The sequence below is a fragment of the Parasteatoda tepidariorum genome, chromosome 4, assembly GCF_982258835.1.
Source record: "Parasteatoda tepidariorum strain Cologne lab strain chromosome 4, Ptep-v5.0, whole genome shotgun sequence".
Classification (NCBI taxonomy): domain Eukaryota; kingdom Metazoa; phylum Arthropoda; class Arachnida; order Araneae; family Theridiidae; genus Parasteatoda; species Parasteatoda tepidariorum.
Genome location: NC_141758.1, coordinates 106,910,934 through 106,933,334, shown reverse-complemented (window position 1 = coordinate 106,933,334; position 22,401 = coordinate 106,910,934). Strand labels below are relative to the sequence as shown.

At 29.1% G+C, this 22,401-nt stretch overlaps 1 protein-coding gene across 2 annotated transcripts in view; it reads left to right on the top strand.

Annotated features, from left to right (window-relative positions):
• The window catches only part of LOC107453220 (tyrosine-protein phosphatase non-receptor type 5), a 29,497-nt gene extending 7,310 nt beyond the window's left edge, over window positions 1–22,187 (top strand). For both annotated transcript variants that reach the window (XM_043051601.3, XM_071182825.2), the window contains 11 exons: window positions 2,051–2,188; window positions 3,183–3,463; window positions 5,494–5,574; window positions 7,077–7,176; window positions 7,265–7,343; window positions 9,320–9,396; window positions 11,226–11,363; window positions 13,085–13,198; window positions 16,226–16,389; window positions 17,512–17,625; window positions 21,280–22,187. In XM_043051601.3, coding sequence (XP_042907535.1) covers window positions 2,051–2,188; window positions 3,183–3,463; window positions 5,494–5,574; window positions 7,077–7,176; window positions 7,265–7,343; window positions 9,320–9,396; window positions 11,226–11,363; window positions 13,085–13,198; window positions 16,226–16,389; window positions 17,512–17,625; window positions 21,280–21,367 — 1,374 coding nt within the window. In that variant the 3' untranslated portion in view covers window positions 21,368–22,187. The remainder of the gene's footprint in view (window positions 1–2,050; window positions 2,189–3,182; window positions 3,464–5,493; window positions 5,575–7,076; window positions 7,177–7,264; window positions 7,344–9,319; window positions 9,397–11,225; window positions 11,364–13,084; window positions 13,199–16,225; window positions 16,390–17,511; window positions 17,626–21,279) is intronic.
• The last annotated feature ends 214 nt before the right edge of the window (window positions 22,188–22,401 follow it).

The following is a 22,401-nucleotide window of genomic DNA, read 5'->3' as shown; positions in this document are numbered from 1 at the left end:
ATTTCTTGTTCTGATTTCTGTCTATAAACTTTTTTTTTTTATCGTTTCCGAGGTACTCTTTAAAAAATTTAATTTGTGTAAGCATTTACTATTTCAATTTTAACGGAAAAACAATTATTTTATTGCTAATTTATTTCGCTATTTATTATTATGTTATTATTTATTATAATATTTATTATTAATTGCTTATATATTTATGATTATTTTAAAGTTTATAAGGCATGGTGCATAGCGTTTTCAAAAAGTGCTTAAAGATGCTTATTTTCATTTTTTAAAAGCCCTTAAAGGTGCTTTTTTCATTGGATGGTTTTAAAAAGTGCTTAATTTTCCAATTTTGAAAAGATTTTTCTCTTTACCGTGTCTGTTTTCACCATGTATTTTGCAAAAGTGTGCTTTTCACATTGTTCTATTCAACGTTTTCCCAATTCATTCAACCACAATCCATTTCGGCTTACTGCCGATTGGTAGCGTATGAAATTGCTAATAATTTTACATGCTTGTTAAAATACTTGCTGTCTCTCAACTCTGCTCCATTTTGCAAGATATTCTCAATTTCAGACTTAATTTTCCACCCCCTCTGATATTGAACAGAAAAATCTTTCGATCATTTTATAACGGCTAATATAATCAAGAAAAGAGTTCTTTGTCAGAAACTAGTTATTTTATCATGATCATGTGAAATCTTTGAAAATTATTTTGCATTTTGTTAATGTATATAGTACTTAAAAGTATTTTTTGAGTACTTAAAAGGTGCTTATTTTTTTGTTGAAAGATTTGGCTACACACCCTGTGAATGCCAAAACTTTAACAACTTTTTTTGGTACTTATCAGTTATAGGGACCATGAGTTGTACAGCATGTACAAGCAACCTGGTATACACAGGCCGCAAATAACCACTAATACGCATGGAGTATAAAATTATATACTTAATTATAACAATACAAACATAACTAAACAATATTTATGCCTATAAATATCAACTAGCATAGCATCATAATCATTATTGATTACATATCAAAAAGATAATATCTCCAATAGTGTACATAATGATAATTATTGAATAGAAACTTATTCTGAGTGATGATAAATTTTACTGGATTGAAATTTATGAAACGCAAATATTGGCTCAAGGTAAACTGAAGAAATATAGTATTGTTGATATTTTTTGACAATACATTGTTTAGAATACGTAAATTATGCTTTTGATATGCATTCAGGGGTCTGTCCAGACATTTTGTGAAAGGTCCTGTTTTTGTAAAATTGTGAAAGAACTAATTATAATTTCTGAGTACTGAGTAAATATAAAATAAGCACATTCTTTCAACCAGGGTCCTGCTTTTGTGAATTTGTGCAAATAGGGTCCTGTTATTTGGTATTTAGCCTATACTGCTCAACACAGAATATTCATTTTGGAGGAATAATAGATACAAAATCACTCATATTTTTAATAATTTCAATTGACATATTTTAAATAACACAACTTAATAATGAATCACTTTTAATGTGTTAAGCATTAAGTAAACTTAAACAATTCTTAAATTTATAATATTTTATTTAAAAAATTTGCCAGAAATTTATTTTTATTTGCATAATATTCAATTAATTAATTTTATGAGTTAATATTAATAAGAATGTGCACACGATGTTTGAAAAAGTAGAAATATTTTCTTAGAATACTACATTTGGAATTTAAACTTAGGGAAACTTGGAAAACTTGTCTCGAACCGTCTTTCTTCCCCCTCCTTCCGAGAAGGGTTTATTCGATTAACAAAACAATAATGAAGATAAACAAATATGTGAAGGGTCCAATTGGAAGATAAATTATTTTGTGAAGGGGTCCGTTTTTATGAAAAGATATTTTGTGAAGGGTCCACTAACGGACCCAAATTTCTTCTAAAGAGACCCCTGGCATTGCAACATGTTTGTGTTAGCAACGGCTCAGAAAGATCCCTCTATCTGATGAGTAATTTCAAGCTTTGAATTATGTAAGTCACTTATTGCATGCCTTTTGTTTATAATATGTTGTTAAAACTGTATCTGTTTTACATAGGAATCTCCATACCAATATGTGAATGGTCGAAGAATCACTGTACAGAGTATATTTAGTGACAAGAACTGGGAAGCATGGCAGCTAGCTGTTCTCATTACAGCTAGCTTATTTGCCATATTTTGTATGACTGTTGTAATTGTAAGTTCTTTTTTATTATTTCTTCAGAATTCTTTATTATTTTATTGTATCTTGCAAACGTTTATTATCACAGGATACAGAACTATCCAACATCTCCCTTTTTTTTATGTTTTAGTTCTATGACTTAATTATGAAAATTCACGAATCCTATTTCTTCAGAATTCTTTATTATTTTATTGTATCTTGCAAACGTTTATTATCACAGGATACAGAACTATCCAACATCTCCCTTTTTTTTATGTTTTAGTTCTATGACTTAATTATGAAAATTCACGAATCTTATGATTTATAATTTTTTTTTAGACATTTTATAAGTAAATATGAGTACAAATTTCTTTTAAGCTGAAGCAATTTTATTGTTGCAATTTAATTTAACATTGTCTTGAAAATGGTTTATGAAATATAATATTTAAATAATTTACAGAACGTTTCTCTTGCTACCAAAAAAAATTTTCTACTTCCTCTTCAAACTCTCTGGGCATTAACCCACGCTCTTTCTAAACTTAAAATATGTTGCTTTGCTATAACAAGAATTTAAAATTACTGCGTGGAACCTTTTAATGTTTTTGTACGATTTTATAAAACAAAGTTCAATACATTTGGGTATTAAACAGCTTGTTCTACTTTTTTTTTTTACGTATTTGGGCATAATACTAATTATTAAATGGAAAATTAATGCTAAGCACTCACAAAATTCTGAGCAAACAGTCATATTGCACTTTCAAAATATGATTTTGAAAATACTTTTGCAACATACAAACATTTATAACTGTGACACAATTTTGCTAACATTTATCATGCCGACATGGTGATTTTTCTATAACTGGTAGGCCATAATTTTGCTAACATTTATAACAGAGACACACTAATTTGCTGACATTTATATCAAGATATCTGTATCTTTTTTTTTTTTTTTGGATAAGTACAATTTTATTTTTAAAAAATAAGAAAATTTATTCTCTTCTAAAAAATAACATAATTTTTTTTTCTGTAGCTTTTCATCAGTTCGTGCCGCCTTTCAATAAATAAAGTGGGCCCCGTGGAAGAGCCACGGCATGTCGTGGTGCAACCGGTTTTAAGGCCGGCAGTTGCTGGAGTTGGTATAATTCAACCTGAGAATAGAGATCAAGGAATCGAACAGATTCAGCAAGCTGTTGATCACCACCTGGTTGCTCGTCCTGCCCAAATCGAACCTTTACTACCTGAATCAGATTCTGAAAATACCCCGAGTCCATCCCGTAGTCCCATGAGAAGAGGCAGAGGTTTACTGGAAAGGTAATCTCTTCAATTGGAATAGATTCCTTTAAATATCCTCTCACTAATTTCCGTATTATAGTTTTTACATGGTGTTTAAAATTATCCCTCTTCCTTGGAACACAATGATTCCCATCCTATTTTGATTTATTCCCCCCTAGTCTAATATTGCTTACTCCCCCTTCAGAAACACAAAACATCCTATTTACAAAATTTATTTGGACTTATATTATTTCATAGCACATTTAAAAATGAAACATCAAAAGTATGTGCCAATGTTTCTTATATTTTCAAACTAGTTATTTAAACATTAGAAATAATATTTTAAATATTAGGAAAAATATTGTATACCGGTGTGTTATTAGCATGCCTACCAAGTCTCCTGTTTTGTAACGAAGACTCCCGTATTTTACAACTATCTTCTGTTTACCCGTGTTTTCTTAAATTTCTCCCTATTTTTGCAGAAATCTTAAGATGGGGGTGCGCAACCAGCAGTCCGCCAACTGTTGATGTGCTTCTGAACACATTATTTCTTTTTTTGCAAAATAAAAAAAATTCTGAATCTTTTTAATTTCTCTTCACAAAATATTGATTATTAATCTGTACTATAATAGTTTAGTTTTAATTTTTGGTTTTTGCTTGAACCTTATAAATTTTCTTTAAACAAATTCTTTCTTTAAAAATATTTCATTCAAATTTATGTTACTTACCATTAAAATAAGTATGTATGTAGTTTATTTATTCTATGAGCTTTATAGTTTGTTTGTTTTTTTGTTAGAGTTTATAGTATCTCTTATCCTCAAATAAATATATAGATAGATAAATAAATCAATTATTAATAAAAAGACAAATAAAAATTTGTTTTTTTTTATTATTAAATGAATTTTAATAATTAAAGGCATTTAATTTTGTTACTAAGTTTACTGGTAAAAATATTTATTGTTCAGAGCACCAATTTTAAGAATTTGAGTAAAGTGGCCACTCAAAAAGGTTGTGCGCCCCTATCTTACAAAAAGTTTTTTTTAGTGATAAATATCTACGAATGGCAAAAATACTTCTCTTATTCCGCAACAGATGGCGCTATTGGCAGTACTGCCGTTCATGCGCTGCCATGCCGACCCGACCAAACTGGATGTAGTGAGAGTGTGGTTGTGAGTCTTTTATTCAATAAATCGTTTTTCCTCGGATAACGAACTTTGTTTTTTACCTACGGGAGTCTGGCAATAACTTTGTTTGCATTACATTTTTAACAATCGTCAAAACATAAATGTATTTCTGTTTTTAGAATCATTTACTGTGGGAGACAATTGGGCAACGAGGAATTGAACTGTATAATAAAAAAATAGTTACAAAATATTGCAGATGTTATGTTAGGTATCATATATATTACATATAGCAATGACGAGCCCGAAAAATTTTTCTCTTAAGTAAAAGGGAAGAAAAAAAAATTGCTTGCAAATTGCGTTCATTACTTTCTGATGCAAAACTTGAAAGCCTGCTTTTTATGAAGTAACTGTTATGAACAGAAATTTGATAAAAATGTCCTTTGTGCAACCAAATCAGCTAATTATGTTCAAAATATGAGTATGTAAAATAAAGCTAATCACTTAGAATTAAGAAAATTATTTTGATATGGAGTGTTTATAGTATATAAGTAATTATGAATAATCGTTTAAAAAAATCTTTTTTAGATTAAGATTTATTTACATATTTTTTACTTCGCTAAATGTGCATATATTATTTCCAATTTTGAATTTCTCTTTTCGACTTACATGGATATGCATGAGGTATCAAAACTGTACACATACTTGCCGCTAGTAAAATCTCTGTTATTTTATCTCTCCAATGTTTTATTTAAGTATTTATTATCTGCCTAATTGGCAACACATCTTTATCATTATGGTTCAATCAATAATATAAACCTAATTAATGAAAAAGAAACTGAAGAAAGCTGAAAAGTGCTTCGTAACATGAAGTGTACCTTTCCCTCATTTGGAAATAATTTTTATTTGTTAACATGTCTAACAAAAAAAAAATTTTCCTCTCTTTAGGCGTGGTTCAAATGCTTCATTAACACTTGATTTGAATCGTTCTCAAGAAAATATACACTGTGGAACTCCACCAAAAGAATGGTAAGTTGGTTCAATTCGTATGATTTTTAAATGCCTCCTGTTTCTAGACCTATTTAATCCAAGATAAATGAACATGAGTAAGAGATAGACTATTCATAAACATTCCTCTATTGATCTAGAAAGATCCTTAGAAGTTATAAGTGCTTACCTATTTTGGATTTACATATCTAGGGTTAACAATTCACACAATTAGGTTAACAATTTAGCATTAACCTTGTTCATGTTCTATTTTAATAATATTCATTATGAGTTTTTCTAGCATCTTCTATTTTTAAAGGCAAAGCTTATACTGATATAAACTTTTTCTAGAGAAAAGTACAGGGTGGCTATTATTGTGCTGTAAGAAATCGAAGCAAAATTTTTAAGCACTACTGAATTTTTAAAAAAAAATTATATTTTGTCTATCGTAAGAACTCCCCCTGCCGCAAAGCCTGATGCTATTTAAACAAGAATAGCACATTTCAGGGAGGGTAGCTTCTCTTCACTCTAGAGCTAATACAGTAGACCGAAAAAAATGATATCCTTTCTCTCGCTGACCTGATATAAAACTTGTCCTAAACAATGACCCCCACTTGAAATAATTATACCTATTTAATGTCGAATATTTATTACAGTCGCTGCCACAGGTTCAGATGAATCGCTAGGGGAATTCTTACTTTAAACAAACTGTATATAAATTAAATACTGGCTTATCAAAATGTTGTTTCTTTTATTCTTTTTTGTGCTGTATGTGTGTGCATATATCATGGTATCCGGTACCAGGAAAGTCATGAAAATTCATGGAAAGTCATGAATTTCAGTATTGAACAAAAATGTCATGATTTTAACTATTTTTTTAAAAAAATCGTGGCACCGAAAAATCTAATTTTTAAAATGGAATCTCAATTTCATTGTGTTTCAAATATCTGATTTCCTAACAAAATCACTACTCACAGTCATATTTTATTAGAATATAAAATGTGTTTATCGTGTTCTTTAAAAATTATGGTGTTCTTTTAAAAAATTAAAGAAAAAACATCATTTGTCGAGCAAATTATCTTTTAAACTTCTGTGATTTAAGAATTTTTATTATTTATTTATTTTTTTATCAATTTAAATTTCAAACCGAAGCAAGTCAATCATTGGCGTTTTTTTTTTTTTTGAAATGAGAACAGACGAGAAAGGAGTATTTCTTTCCTTTCTGATGAACAAGAAAAGTATCTTTAGAATATAATTCTGCAGAAAAATAAGTGGAAAAAAATTTGCTTTTGTATATTTTTTTTCCAGCTATTTTATTGCTTCAACCCTTTCTTTACTCTGTTTTTTAAATTTAAAATCTATAAATATGAAGATGCAGAGTATAACAGTTTTGGTTTTAATTATCATTTCAATGAATGTTATTATAATGCGTTTTTAAGTTTATTGTTACATTTCTGTCGGAGAAAATAGTAACTTCTTTAAGTCATGAATTTGAAAATCTAAAATGTAGCAGATACCCTATATATATTATTTATTTCTTACAGCTCAGCGGAGGAATACCTACAGTCAGCAAGCAAAAGGCTCACCAGACGTCAACTGAGATCTGTTCTTAGAGATGTTAAAGCACTTCATACTGAATTTTGGGTGAATTTTCTAAAACATTCTTGATTGTCGCTTATATTTTTAAAGTCAATAAAATATTGAGAAAGTTAAAATTTATGTTCTTTTTTAGGAAATTCCCATGAATCATCCTGAGAAAGTAGAAGTTGCTGGTTCTGGTACTAAAAACCGATATAAAACTATATTGCCAAGTAAGAAAAAAAAATTTTAAATTATAACATAAATACTTACTTTTTTATTGTATCTCCCTTAAATTGTTTGTTTAAAATACCCAATTTATGACTTAAGTTTGAATATTTTATACAGTCATTTTAGATTTGTTGTTGATATTTAAATGTTGTTTTATTAAATTAAAAGTTTTTACATATTCATTAATTCTTTCAGTTTCAGAAGTTTTTTATTTAATCTTCAAAAAAAAATACTACTCAAATAGTATCTCATCATAATTTAATTTTTATTGGCAATATGCAATATAATTTTTATTGGCAAGCTTAAAGTGCAGAGTTTAAACTATTCATGGATATAACTTATTGTGCTTATGTAATATAATTTATATATATATATAACTCAATTTTTTCATGACCATCGAAATGTGGGGTAATACTATTCTGTTTAATAAATACATGCAACTAAGAGCCTGTTGGTTCTGTTTTTTTGGCAAACTAGCCAAAATTATAGAGTAAAACTAACATTTTGCCGCAGGACAACTACAACTAAAATATGGCCATTAAAAATATATTTATTAATTGCCAATTTTTTTGCCTGAAAGATTTTTTGATTTTTTGCCTATTTATTAATTATTTAATTGTAAATTTATATTAATTTTAATTTATTTTTATCAACGATAATCAGAAAAAAATTTTATTTTATAATGTTAATGATTATAAAAACAAAACTGTGATCAAAATGTGATAATCGATCAAATACTCAATTTGTGTTATTTTATGAATAAAAAAATGGAATATATAATAAAGTTATGAATTTTACTTCATAAATATCCTATATAGTAACTAAAATAACAATTTAATAGTAAAATTTGATTATTTACAGTGTTAACATTCATTTTAGTAGAATGGGTAGACTCGCCCCATACGAGAGATTTGTCAGCCGTTCTATAAAAATATACAGTAACAGCGTAACTGTTAATATTTTCTAAAATCGATTTCTCAGCTTTAAAGAGGGATAAATAGCGATTCCGAAACACCTATTAAAGAACTTTTTTCTTTAATATTTACAAAAGTTTGACCACTTGAAAGTTAACAAACTGAAAAAATGGGTAGACTCGCCCCGGTTTACGGTAGTGAATTTTTTTAACTAGTGAATTTTATAATTGTTAATAAACAAATGTTTTGTTTTGCATAATTGGTTTAAAAACTCTAACCTTAATTTTTTTGTAAAAAGGTTAAATATTACATTTAAATTTTGCATAACCTTTATTATCTTAACTTTAAAATAATCAGTTCATATCAATAGTTTTAGATATTGCATTTTTGAAGAAAGAAAAAAATTACCAGTTTTTAAAGTTGCCTACTACTAGCAACAGGCCACTCTTGATTTTTCCTTATACCTTACACCAATAACTTGCTTTTTTTTTTATTGTTATTTTCTATAAAAATTATAGATAATCTAGATATTAAAAAAAGAAAACTTTTATATGTTCGTATTATTTAAAAATTCTAAACTTACAAAAGTCATTAATTTCTTTTTCAAAAAAATATATGCTTCATTTAGAATTAAATGGTTTAAAAAAATTTATATTAGAATAATTAGAATAAAATAGTTTAAATTTAATTAAATTAGAATAAAATAGTTTAAAAAATTTAAAATCAGCTCATATTATTTAGCATAATATAAATACCTGTAGAGTACTATTCTGTGAATATCAAAAATACTTCTTATTATTAACATAGTGTGATGTCAGCATGTACAATTTTACCTTATTTTAGTTTAATCATTTCACAAAGAAAAATTGGTTTATGAGCATTAATATTTATTGCACAAAAAATTTCTACTTGTCTAAAATAGTATACAGTTTTTAACAATTTTACTTTACTAATATTCTTTTTATGTTCCATTACTTTAATTATTTATTTACATTTATTATTATGTCATGTGTTAAGACTTTTTAATATATTTTCATAATCTATTTATAATATTTTAATTTCAGATGAAAATACCAGAGTAAGTTTATATGAAAGAAAGGATGATCCATTATCTAGTTATATTAATGCCAATTATGTTCGAGTGAGTCTATTTTTATTTATTTAGCTCCATTCATTCTGTTCTGACATTTTCTTTAAAAAGTTGTAAAGTCTAATATGGTCAATATTACAACTGCATAAAAAATCATTTATTATGAAATTGCATTTGGTGCTTCTGGAAACAAATAGTTACAAATAAATAGTAATTACTAGAGCCCGGATTTTGATGACCTAAAATATCTCAATAATGCCCTTAAAAAGTGCAAAAAATGCCCTTACAAACTGCAAAAAATGCCCTTAAAAGTGCAAAAAATGTCCTTAAAATGCGAAAATTGCGCTAAAAATGCCTTATGACATGACTTAAATAGAAGTAAAAATATTGAACTAAAACAATGTTTTACTCTTTAAAATTATTATGAGTCGTTTCAAAAAATATAAAGCAATGCAATACTTGTTCTACGTTCATTAAAGTTTGAAAAATATGTTATATCCTAAAATATTAAAAAAAAAAAGGAAAATATATTGACTCCAAAACATTTTCATTTTGTATAGAAACTTAAATGAATATAACAACTTCCATCTCATAATATTACTAAATATCAGAATTACAATGGATTATTATTTTTTTTTTTAATATTTTGAAGTGTAAACGAGCGTTTCTTGTCTGAAAAAAAAAAATTTATACCAGGAGAAGCTTCTTTCAACGTCTACTGATGTTATTGGTGCGTACTTGAAAAGGACGGTCACACTTACTGGCAATTCTTCTTCAATTTGAAAAGATGTTGCTTCACCTGTTAATATCCTAGAGATTTTCTTCATTGTTTGGAAGCCAGTGTAATAATAAAAAATAATAAAAATTAACAAAAAATTTAAAAAATGCTTTAAAATGCAAAATATGCCCCAAAAATTAAAGAAAATGCCCTATAAATCTCAAAAAATGCTCTAAAAGACAAAAAATGCAAATGTCATCAAAATCAGGGCCTTAGTAATTACCTTTTATTTCCTATTCATGTAGGAGTAACAAAATTTAAAGTGGTGCAAGGGAGGGGAAAAAATCTCTTATACGGAGAAAGCCTCTTATACAGAAAAAAAATCTTTTTTTATGTGTGTATTTTATTGCTCAGATAAGTAACAATAGATTGATATTTTGTGGCCAATCCCAATCCAAACAATACTAATTTTCTACTGTAAAAATTCTTCATTTAAGTAACTTGCTATAAAAATAGGTATCTCTTTTAAATTCCATGAAAACTTACAAAAATAAATTTTGTAAATTTATTAAGTCATTTTAACTACAGCAAGATGATACATAATGAAAAAGCCCAGAAAACAGAGCTACCTGCTTTCGATTACAAACTCTTAAATGTAAATAACCTAAAATCCGATGCTCTTTTTTTTCCATCTTTAAAACCACATGTTTAACCTATTTTAAAAGTTTTGATTCTTAAAAAATGAACTTTCTTACAGATTCTGCCTTAAATAGAAAAATAAATTTTCAGTTAGAAATTCTAAATTAAAGCCTGGTAAACTAATTCTTATTTAATATATATATATATATATATATACTTTTTTTTTTGAATTAAAAACATATTTTTAATTTAGATGACTGTTGAAATTAAACTGCCTTTTTTTTAAAAATAAAGATACACAAAAAATTACATTTCGCAATGTTATTAGGCAAATGGGAATGTTACATTATTACTTAAAATAGGAAATAATCTAACTTTAAAATAACATCACTAAATTTAAAACTGTGCCTTTATCTGTATATTTAAGAAAATAAATAAACAAGACACATTTGTATGTGTATTAGTATACTTTTATTATAATAGAATATTATACTTTTAAATCTTCAATTAATTTTGCTTTCAGGGCTATGGTGGTGAAGTAAATGCATATATAGCTACTCAAGGCCCCTTGCCTCATACTGTAGATGATTTTTGGTTGATGATATGGAAAGAAAGGAGTCCCATCATTGTTATGATTACTAAACTGAAAGAAAAACTAAAGGTAGTTCTTCCGTTAAAAAAAATTTTCTGAGTGCAGAAACATTTAGCTTAGTAAGCGCTCACTAAACCTTTTTTTTTTTTTTTTTTTTTTTTTTTTTGTTATTTAGATATTTACATTATTGATTGGGGAAAAAAACACTTAGTAACACTAGAATTCAATAGCTTAAGAAAAAATTTTTATTCTTCATCATTTATCAGTTATTCATGAATCCTCTGGTCCATTTTGCTTTGGTTTAATAATATTTAACTTGTTTTTACAGTTTACTTGTTTTACAGCATGATAGATATATTTTCTTCAGAATTTAGTGTTATTTTCAACAGTAATTGGCAAATACTTTGTCCTATTGAACTAAACTAAAAGAGAATAAAGAAAAATGAAATTCATAAGAAACATGTAAATAATTGATGTAATGAGGTAACCGTAGTTTTGTCTTTTTAGCCTTTAAGCAAACTATTCGATATTTTTGTGGTTTTGTCCCGATGTTTAATCCAAGAGTTCTCTTGCCTTATGTATTGGATTCAAAATTGCTATGTACAGGGTATCCGCGCATCTGGAAAGTCTCGAAAAATCATGGAAAGTCATGAATTTTGGTATTGGACAAAATTTGTCATGAAATGTCATGATTTTAACTATTTTTTTAAGAAAACCATGGATTTGGGTCACTGAAAAATCTGATTTTTAAAATCGAATTTAAAAATAACACCCCCCCCCCCCATTTCATGGTATTCCGAATATCTGAATTTGTAATAAAATCCCCAGTCACATTTTATTTAAATATAAGATATTTCTACCATGTTCTTTAAAAATTATGGTGTTCTCTAAAAAAATGAATGAAAAAACATCTTTTCTAGAGCGAATTATCTTTTAAACTTCTGTGATTTCAGAATTTTCGTTATTATTCATTTTTTATTTTATCAATTTAAAATTCTAGCTGAAGCAAGCCAGTCATTGGAATTTTTTTTTAATTCCGAAATGAGAAAAGAAAAATCAGGAGTATTTCTTTCCTTTCGGATGAACAAGAAAAGTATCTTAAGAATATAATTCTGCAGAAAAAAATTATTTGCTTTTGTATTTTTTCAGCTATTTTATTGCTTCAACTCTTTCCTTACTATCTGAATTTTTCTTTTTCTAAATTTAAAACCTATAAATATGAATATGCAGAGTATGACAGTTTTGGTTATACCTATCATTTCAATTTATATTATAATGATTTTTTAAATTTCTTGCTGTGTTTTTATCGGAGAAAATAGTAACTTCTTTAAGTCATGAAAAATTCTAGGAATTAGTCATGGAAAGTCATGAATTTGAAAATCTAAAATTTAGCAGATAATGTATGTAAGATAATAATGATTTAGTGGTAAATCTGATATAGATTTGGCTGTTCAATGCAAGTGATGAAATAATATTTGAAATAATAAATTTGTAGGCGAAACTTTGAACTCCACTTAGTATATACAAACCTTTTGACTCAACCTTATATGTAAGTTGTTTTTTCATGAATAAGTTAAACATGGGGAAATATTTCTTCAAATATTAGTTCTGGTTTGATTTTATGAAATGCTAAACTGACAAGCTATGTGTAGTTTTTATACAAAATACAAAAAAAAAAACTTTTTACCAATTATATGGATACTTAATAGTAATCTGCGTACATGCTAAATTTATAAAATTTTATTACAATTATAATGATAAAATATTCATGTTACGTTTCTATCTTTCAGGTAAAATGTGAACCTTATATACCAGATTATCAAGATAGGTTTGGAGATGTTGAAGTAACTGTCATAAGAGTCATACCTCGTGAAGGTTACACCATTAGAGAACTCTTTTTAAGAGTAAGTCGCATCATTTTCTAATGTACTTCTGTGGAGTTAGTTTTACTGGGTCTCTCAAAAGTGAATTGGTTTCAAAAATAGATTGAAATGAAGTAGAAGGGGGGGAATTTTATTGTTTACTGCATTTTGCTTACAGGGTATATTTACTGCCATTTAGCAGTGCCTTCACAAATTCAACTTTAGGAAAAACGGTAGTTTTACAAATTAATTTTGAAAAAGCAAGTTCTCATGCAAACCCTGTTCTCGTTGAAATCTATGGAAGAGAGTAGCTTTTCCGTTAGCTGCCTTTTACGAAAAGGTTGCACATGTTTGGTCAGATAGTGCAATGTGATAAGTCTAACCAATCGCTTTGCGCCATATCAAAGTGAGCTTTTTTTTTTGCTGAGTTTTTTTAAATGAAACAACGAGAACCCTATGTAATCAGAGAGTCGTAATTCAAACATTATTCTAAGCATTCGAATATTACCTTACGCACTATTGTAAATTTATTCTAACAGACCTTTATTTTTTATGAAATATTTTTTTCTCTGTGAAACTTTTTTCTGTTTGTTGTTCTCATAATGAAAATAACTTTTAGTGCTAGTACTGTTAAATGCATGTTTTTATTTAATTCAAGTTGAAATTTAATTATGGACAATGGTTTTTATGGATTTTTAAATTTGGATACAATTTTAATCCCAAAATTTAACAACAGCAAAATTGTTTTTGAATATATGAGGGAAAATGTATAGAAATTTACGAGTAATAATATGATTAATAAATATATGATTTTTATTTGTAGTGGCAATTTTTAAAAATATTTTCTACCTTTACCATATTTTTGTGTTGATTTTTAATATAATTTTTAATTTTCACAAATTACTTTGAAATTTCACAAAATAGGTACCTCTCAAAAAAGCCTAGACAGACCCCTGCCTTCAGAAATTAGATGATAATTTCGCCAATTTTAAAAATTTGTAAGTGAAAAAATCTATGAAAAAGAGATAGAAATTAAGGGTTTGCTATTTCGTGCTTAGGAACCTAGAAATTTACTCCCCAAATTTTAAAATTGGATACCAATTTCTCAGCTACTGACTAGAAAACTATTAAGCCTGTTTCTTACTGCATTACAGACAATTCCAACTAAATTATTTGTTCAGGTGTTTGCTAATTTTTCCCTCAGACTGTATAACGTTATTGCTGCTGTAAAATTGAAGATGTTTTGAAAGTGCTTAGCAACCTAGAAATTTTCTCCTCAAATTTCAAAATCAGTAAAAATTTCATCAGTAGGTGGTGCTACTGACTAGAAAACTGTTAAGCAGTGTTTCTTACTGCATTCCGGACTTTTCCAATAAATTATTTTTGCAGGTGTTAGCTAATTTTTCCCTCAGACTTTATAACATTATTTGCTGCTGTAAAATGGCAGTTATTTTGAAAGCATTATTTTATAATTTTACTTGGTAAGCAGCGCCATCTGTGTTTTGTTTTAACGTCTGTTTCTTCAAATTATTTATTAAAATTATTGGTCATTTTTGAAATCTCTAGTAGCAAAATAACATAAACTTTAACGCAGGGCAGCAAGTGCTTCAGATTATCCCAGAAAATGGGGGGGGGGGGGGTTTTACAGAAAACAAAAAATAGTTTTGTCTTTTTTCTTTCTTTTTTTAAAAAAAAAATTTGATACACATAATTTTAATTTTTTCTGATTATTGTTTAATTTGTCTACAAAGTATTGTGATTATATGAATAGTAGTAGTATAGAGTTTTATTTGAAGAAACTTTTAATAAATCGAAATTCTTTTAATTTCCTTTTTTTTAAAATGAAACGATTTTATTTTAACATCATTCTTTGCAAGTTTAACCTTTCTTTCTGATTTCGATATTAGGCTTAGCATGAGCATTTTATTTTGTTCTTTCTTTTTGGGGGGTAAAGCTAAAATAGGATGGTATAAAGTTCAAATTAAATTTTAACAATAAGCTTTTTATTTATAACTTCATCATGTTCTATTTTTCATATATTCTATTATCATATCATCACATCATATTCAATTTATTTTTGTAGTGTGTCTACCACTACAAAATTACTATTTCCAATTCAATAGTATATAGGACATTTTAATTTGATTCTATGTTGGGGTACCTTTTCATAGATAAAGGTTGACATATGTGACTCTTCCCACTTTGGAGACCCAGAGGTGATGTGACCACACCTTCCTTAGCAGAAACGCCCACTTCGATATGAACATGCCTACTTAGATGGATGGTCCACGTTGAACAGTTGACTTGTGACTGCGACATTGTCCATCTTCTCACTCTGTTGCTACTCAGTCTCAAAAAATCTCACCTGCTAATGGCAACACAGGAGTGACCATGAACGTGAATTTAATACAACTATCACAACCAGCTCTCAAAACAGAGTTCCCACGGGTCAGGGAAAACTTGGAATTGTCAGGGAATTTTATTTTTATTCTAAAAATCAGGGAAAGTTAAAAAACATTTTACAAAAATCTGGAATATTCCTATATCATACCTGAAAAATAACCAGTCTTAAAATTGTCAGTAACAGTAATCAGTTATATAGATTCTAGTTAAATAATTCTAACATTTATTGAAATTATATGTTGTAAAAATATCACATTGTAGTCAAACTGAAATGTTCCCTTCCTCATTTAATAATATTTTTTTACACAGAAAATCTAATATTTCACGTTACAAATAAAAGAATCAGAGTTTTCTGATGAAAATATGGTCTCAATTTTCATTTAAATTTACCTAGAATACCTGGAAAAGTCAGGGAATTTTTTTCTTTCTGAAATTCAGTGGGAACCCTGTCAAAAGTACGGCTATCTTAATACTGCTCTCTCTACCTTAAACAAAACCAGTTTGTCTACCACTATAAAATTCCAATTCAATAGTATATAATACATGTTAACTCGATTCTATGTTGGAGTACCTTTTCATAGATGAAGGTTGACATTGTCTATGTGACTCTCCCCACACTATTTTAAAATAAATCTCCTTCTCAAAAAAAAATGTATTTATTTGCAGAAGGGAAGTGAAACGCACACTGTTCATCATTTTTGGTACACCACTTGGCCTGATCATAAAACACCTGAAACAGCAAAGCAGTTGTTAGCAATGGCTCTTGAAGTGGAAGGTCTAAGGCGTGATAATTCTGGAGCGACTAAGGGACCCATGATCGTTCACTGCAGGTAATTTCATCTTCTTTGAAAAAATACTTTAATGTGCATAAAATCTTATTTTTGATTTTCCATAATTCTGTTTTCCATAATATGTAACATAAATTATAGCTAAAACAATTAGTGATTAATGAAATCAATATAAAAATAGATTTCTTTAGAGATAAAGGTTATTAGTCAGAATTTTTTTATATTTTCTAAATTCACCCCTTAACAATTGGTTAATTTTCAAGAAAACGGTCATAAAAGTGCCTATTTAGCCAAATACACATATTTGATTAGTACTGACATCTAGTTTAAAATAAACTAACTATCTACAATTACCCTAAAAAGATCTTGGTATTGACATCAGGTGTGTAAAATGAGAAGTAAAATGTTTTCTGGACAAAAGAAATGAATTAGTTTTATTCTTATTGGCGCGTTACTACTGAACACTCCAGCCCGGAAATTTCACGGGAGCAAAAAATAGAGGGCGAAACCTCACCTTGTCATTTTCACAGGAGCCAGAAGATAGGTTTTTATTAAAAAAATATTCACAAATCACTTTGTCCATAACTGACATTATAGACAACAGTAAAACCAACATAATGATGAACTGAGGCATAAGATTAATCTAAACATCTGTGATTTTGTTTTGTTTTTTATCAATTTGTAATTTTTTATTAAAATTTTGAGAAATTGAAAAATAATCATATAGCAAAAAATTTTCTATCACGTACTTTTCATAACCCATGAAAACTAATCTATATCAACTCTATATTCATAGATTAAAAAGGATTCAAGTCAAGTGCTGGAAATTAATGCTTTTCAATTTGACTTTCTGAGGTTATTTGCTAATTAATTTTTGTTAAGTTTTATTTTGGATTGGAGATTGAATGTTCTCTGGTTCAAATTTATGATGTATGGATGAATGAAGCAGTCGGCACTGTAAAATGGACTGTGACGTACGAGTGTGGCTGGAATCGTTTTCCTGACCAAAAATGGCGTCACTGAAAAACAAGAAGCATACTCTCTGTCTTAAATTTGCTTGGTTTACAAATCAGGCTTGCTGCCATTGGCAAGTGGCATTAGAAACAACATCAACAAATAAATGTAAATTTATTGTTTGGAATTAAAATTATTTAACTTTTCCAGTGCCGGAATAGGTAGAACTGGATGCTTTATTGCTGCTAGCATTGGTATACAACAGCTTTTGGAAGAAAATTCTGTAGATGTTCTCGGAATAGTTTGCTCATTAAGAATTGACAGGTAAGTAATAAAAGCATTTTATGTTTTCTCTTGAAGATTTGTAAGTTACGTGTATAAATTTATTACATTATTTTACATCATTATTTTTTTACATTCATTTACAACTGGCCAGGCAGTCAGAGTGCCTGACTTTGAATTCACGTGAATTTAAAATACAACATTGCTATTGGTAGTCGCACGGTTGTAATATCAAACATCGATGCAAGATTTATAAACAATGCATTGCGATTCGTATTCACACAATTTAAAAATTATGCATCATGATTCTTATTTGTGCATATTAAAACTTCAATATCACAATTTTTATTTTTGCATTTTGGAAAATTCGATAACGCTATTTTAAAATCCGTTGCTGTGACTCTTCTAAGAAGTAAGTTGGTTTTTTCTTGAATTAGTTATAAAGGTGTAATATTCTTTATTAGTAGATAATTAAATTAAAAATGTTTGTTAAAAAATTTATGTCAAACATGAAATGTAAGGTTTGTAAATTGATGTAAATTTTTTTTTTTATGATTAAAATTTTCTGAGATTTTTCACTTAGCCTTACAATTACCCCGAATTAGTATTTTAAATTACATCAGTATTTCGAGTTGAAAATACCAATGTGACTGCTCTTCCAGTGAATAACAACGATGAAATAACGCTGTTCCAAATTGGCCGATACATCAGCTCCAATGAAGCTGTTTGGCATATCTTTGAATTCCCAATTCATGAACGGGATCCAACCGTTATTCATTTAGCCATCCATCTTGAAAACGGTCAGAGCGTATATTTCACGAATGAGACAGCGATTGACCGAGCTATAAATCCAACGAAAACTGCACTCACCGAATTTTTTGAATTGTGTAATCGTGCAGATGCTTTTGGTGCCTTTGCAGGAACATTACTCTACTCAGAAGTACCACACTATTTCACATGGGCTCAAATAAAAAAAATGGTCACCCCACCGGTTGATGCATGTCCCGGTTTATTCAAATCAAACGCCTTGGGGAGAGTATTTACAGCCAATCCAAGGCAGACTGAGTGCTTTTATTTTCGACTGTTGCTGGTTAATGTCACCGGCTCATTTTCATTTCAAGATATACGTAAAGTCGATGGACATCAGCATGCAACGTATAAAGATGCATGTCTTGCACTCGGCTTGCTGGAAGAGGAGAACCAGTGGGAATGTATGTTTGCTGAAGCAGCATTGAACTGTACTGCAAAGCAAATTCGTCTACTATTTGCTATAGTATTAACTACATGTTTCCGGCCCGTATAGAAACATTATGGGATAATCACAAAGATTCGATAACTGATGATATACGGTATCAATATCGCACACGTTGCAATGATCTAACGATAGCATTCAGCAATGCTATGTACAATGAAGCACTGATTGCTATTGAGGATCTTCGTATTATTATTGCCAACTTGCCACTCAGTCATTTCGGTAAGCCTTCGCCAAATCGAAGTGCATCTGATTTATTAAACACTGACATGAATCGTGAACTTCAGTACAATACAATAGAAATGGCAGCGATTGTTACTCGCAATGTTCTACTAATGAATGGGGAACAAAGGAACATTTATGACCGCATTATGCTCACAGTTTCGGCAGGACAAGGTGGATTTTTTTTTTAATGCACCAGGTGGAACTGGCAAAACACTTATTATTTCGCTAATTTTCGCTGAAATACGATCAAATAATGGCATCGCATTGGCCGTTGCATCATTTGGCATTGCAGCAACTTTATTAGATGGAGGCAGAACAGCTCATTCAATATTTAAGCTGCCACTAAATATTCAAAACAACCCAGACACAATGTGCAACATAAAAAAGCAATTGTTTATGGCCACAGTGTTGAAACACTGTAAAATAATCATCTTGGATGAATGCACTATGGCACACAAACATTCGCTTGAGGCGTTGAACAGGACATTGAAAGATGTAAAAAACGATGACAAATTATTTGGCGGCACTCTGTTACTCCTTTCAGGTGATTTCAGACAAACACTTCGCGTCATTTCGCATTCAACGTACGCTGATGAAATCAATGCTTGCTTGAAATCATCTCCACTGTGACGTAATGTTGAAAAGTTTAACTAAAAGTAAATATGCACTTCCAAATGCTTCAAGATCCATCTGCTGAAACATATTCAAAACAATTGTTAGATATCGGTGATGGAAAAGTTACTATGGATGAGACTGGATGCATAAAATTACCGGACGATTTCTGCATAATCATTGATTCACAAGATGCTCTCATTAATCTAATATTGCCCGATGTACACACACAATACATTCATCATGAGTGGCTGGCAGAAAGGGGGATCTTAGCAGCAAAAAATGTGGACGTCAACGAATTGAATCTGAAGATGCAATAGTTATTACCAGGTAACTTGATGACATAAACATCTGCTGATGCAGTTTGTGATCCCATTGAAGCTGCAAATTTTCCAACAGAGTTTTTAAACTCATTGGATTTACCAGGCATACCACCGCATAATTTAGTACTCAAAGTTGGATCTCTGGTTATTTTGCTTCGTAATTTGAACCCACGGCTGTGCAATGGCAAATTCCGGGGCGAAAGTATATTTCTTCCACGAATCCCTATTATACCCACAGATGTGCCAATTCAATTTAAACGCATTCAGTTCCCCATTAGATTGGCATTTGCAATGATAAGGCCAAACACTGTCTGTTTGTGGCTTAGATTTGAGCAAACCATCCAGTTTATTTGTGTTAGCTAAAGATGGAATGACAAAAAATATTGTATACTCCATTGCATTAAGAGATTAATATTGTTGACTAATATTTTCAGAATTCGTTGTATATATAATTTATAAAAAAAAAAGTTGACATAAATTTAAAAAAATATTATTTAGTGTGTTATTATTTTCACATCCCGTCATCGTTCACAGCGCTCCATGACTCTTCACAGCGCTCCATGCCACGTATTCACACACTTACAATAAATAAGATATATTTTTATACTCTAGAAATAATTCATATGGCAAAACAACGTTTGCCGGGTCAGCTAGTATATATATATATATATATATTTAAAAACTTATTAGGAAACTACCGGAAATTCTGTTACGTATTTTTTTCTTTTAACCCACTGAGGATTCCTCACGTAAAAAGTTGGAATGAACAAGAGGGTTCCTGAACGCGAAAGTTTTTGAAATGCATCATCAATGATTTTACTCAAGAAATTTTCAGGATTTTTTAATTGAGCTCACAATCACCCCTGCATTATTAAAATATGTTCAGCTATTCCTTTTCTTCTCTAAGTTTTTCCAGGAATTAAAATTAGTATAGTTAGCCCAATATAGCTCACACATTAGTGCAGTAATTGTGTAATATAGCTCTCAGTATAAACATATATAATGTAACAACAATGTAATGTAGCTCACACAAGAACACAGTAATTGTTATGTTTCCTCTTAATACATTGTGTATAATATGTACAGGGAAAACACAGGGAATTTTTTTTTCCAGATTTAAGTGGCAGCCCTGATTGGGTAGTCTCTACAATTTAGTATGCACCATGGCAACCACTATTTCTTGTTTTTGACTATCACAACCATTATTTCATATTTTTTACTTTGATCTTCTTATTTTGAGTAATAGGCACAAATGGATCATGTAATATTTATTGTTACTCTTAGGGGAGGGATGATACAGACAGCGGAGCAATACGAGTTTGTGCATCAGGCTCTTAGCATATTTGAGGTAACAATGCCCGGAGGAGATTGATAGAAGGAAAATGAGTCGATTTGATTTGTTATTTCAATGTATCGGAGTTGTGATTGATGTATTGTTTCAGTGTTCATGCTGATTGTTAAGTGTCTGTGGTTGTTAGGAACTGTGTTCCTGTTTGCTGGTGTCTGTTAATTGCTTAACATGTGGATCATGTTATGTAACGTCGCACATTGTTGCGTTGCTGAGAGGTTGTTACTTGTCCCATTTTGTTTGCATTGTTGTAACCTGTGTGATTGTTAAATGTGAAAATATTTATCATTGTTTGTTTTTTTAAAATCCTTGTGACAATGTTGGTATTATTAATTTTTGTTTTTCTGTGTATGTATCATGTTAATTTAGTTACATCATATAGAGAATTGAATTTTTTTCTTTTTTATTGGAATTTGGTGAATTTATTTATTCTTTAGTGTTAAACATTTATTTTGATGTTATTGGTCGTAATTCATTATTACTTTTTTTTTATTATCATGTATTGCGGATTAAAAAGTATTTATTTTTTCGTATAAGTATAGTGTTATTTTCTTTTTTTGTTATGTCATTTATAAACATAATAGTTAGGGTTATTTAGGGCTTTAAATTGTCCAATTATATTGTGTGAGGTTATTATATTTGTAGTTTATTTTAAAGGGTCTAAAATAGAGCTTAAATCATTTTCAATTTATATGCAAGAAATAAAATTTAGTATTCTTATTTTCTAATAAGAAATGTTTTTGTTTTTAAAACGAACACTTTACTTACAGTGTTTCTCAAAAAATGCATGATAGGCAACAATTCTTTACTTAATTTCTATTAAAGATCAAAGAAAGTGAAAAAACAATGCAGTTAATATGTTGCAATTTTCTTACAACGAACTTCTTTTGAAATTTTTGTATTAGCAGCTCTTATTGAATGGATATATATGTTTTTCAATTTATTTCTTTTTTTTTTCTCTAAAGAGTTATAGATTATTGTATAGAGTAATTATTTTTAGTAGAACACCTTCCTTTTCTCTCCCGTCAAAACAAGTTTTGCTCTCTATTTCTTGTGCT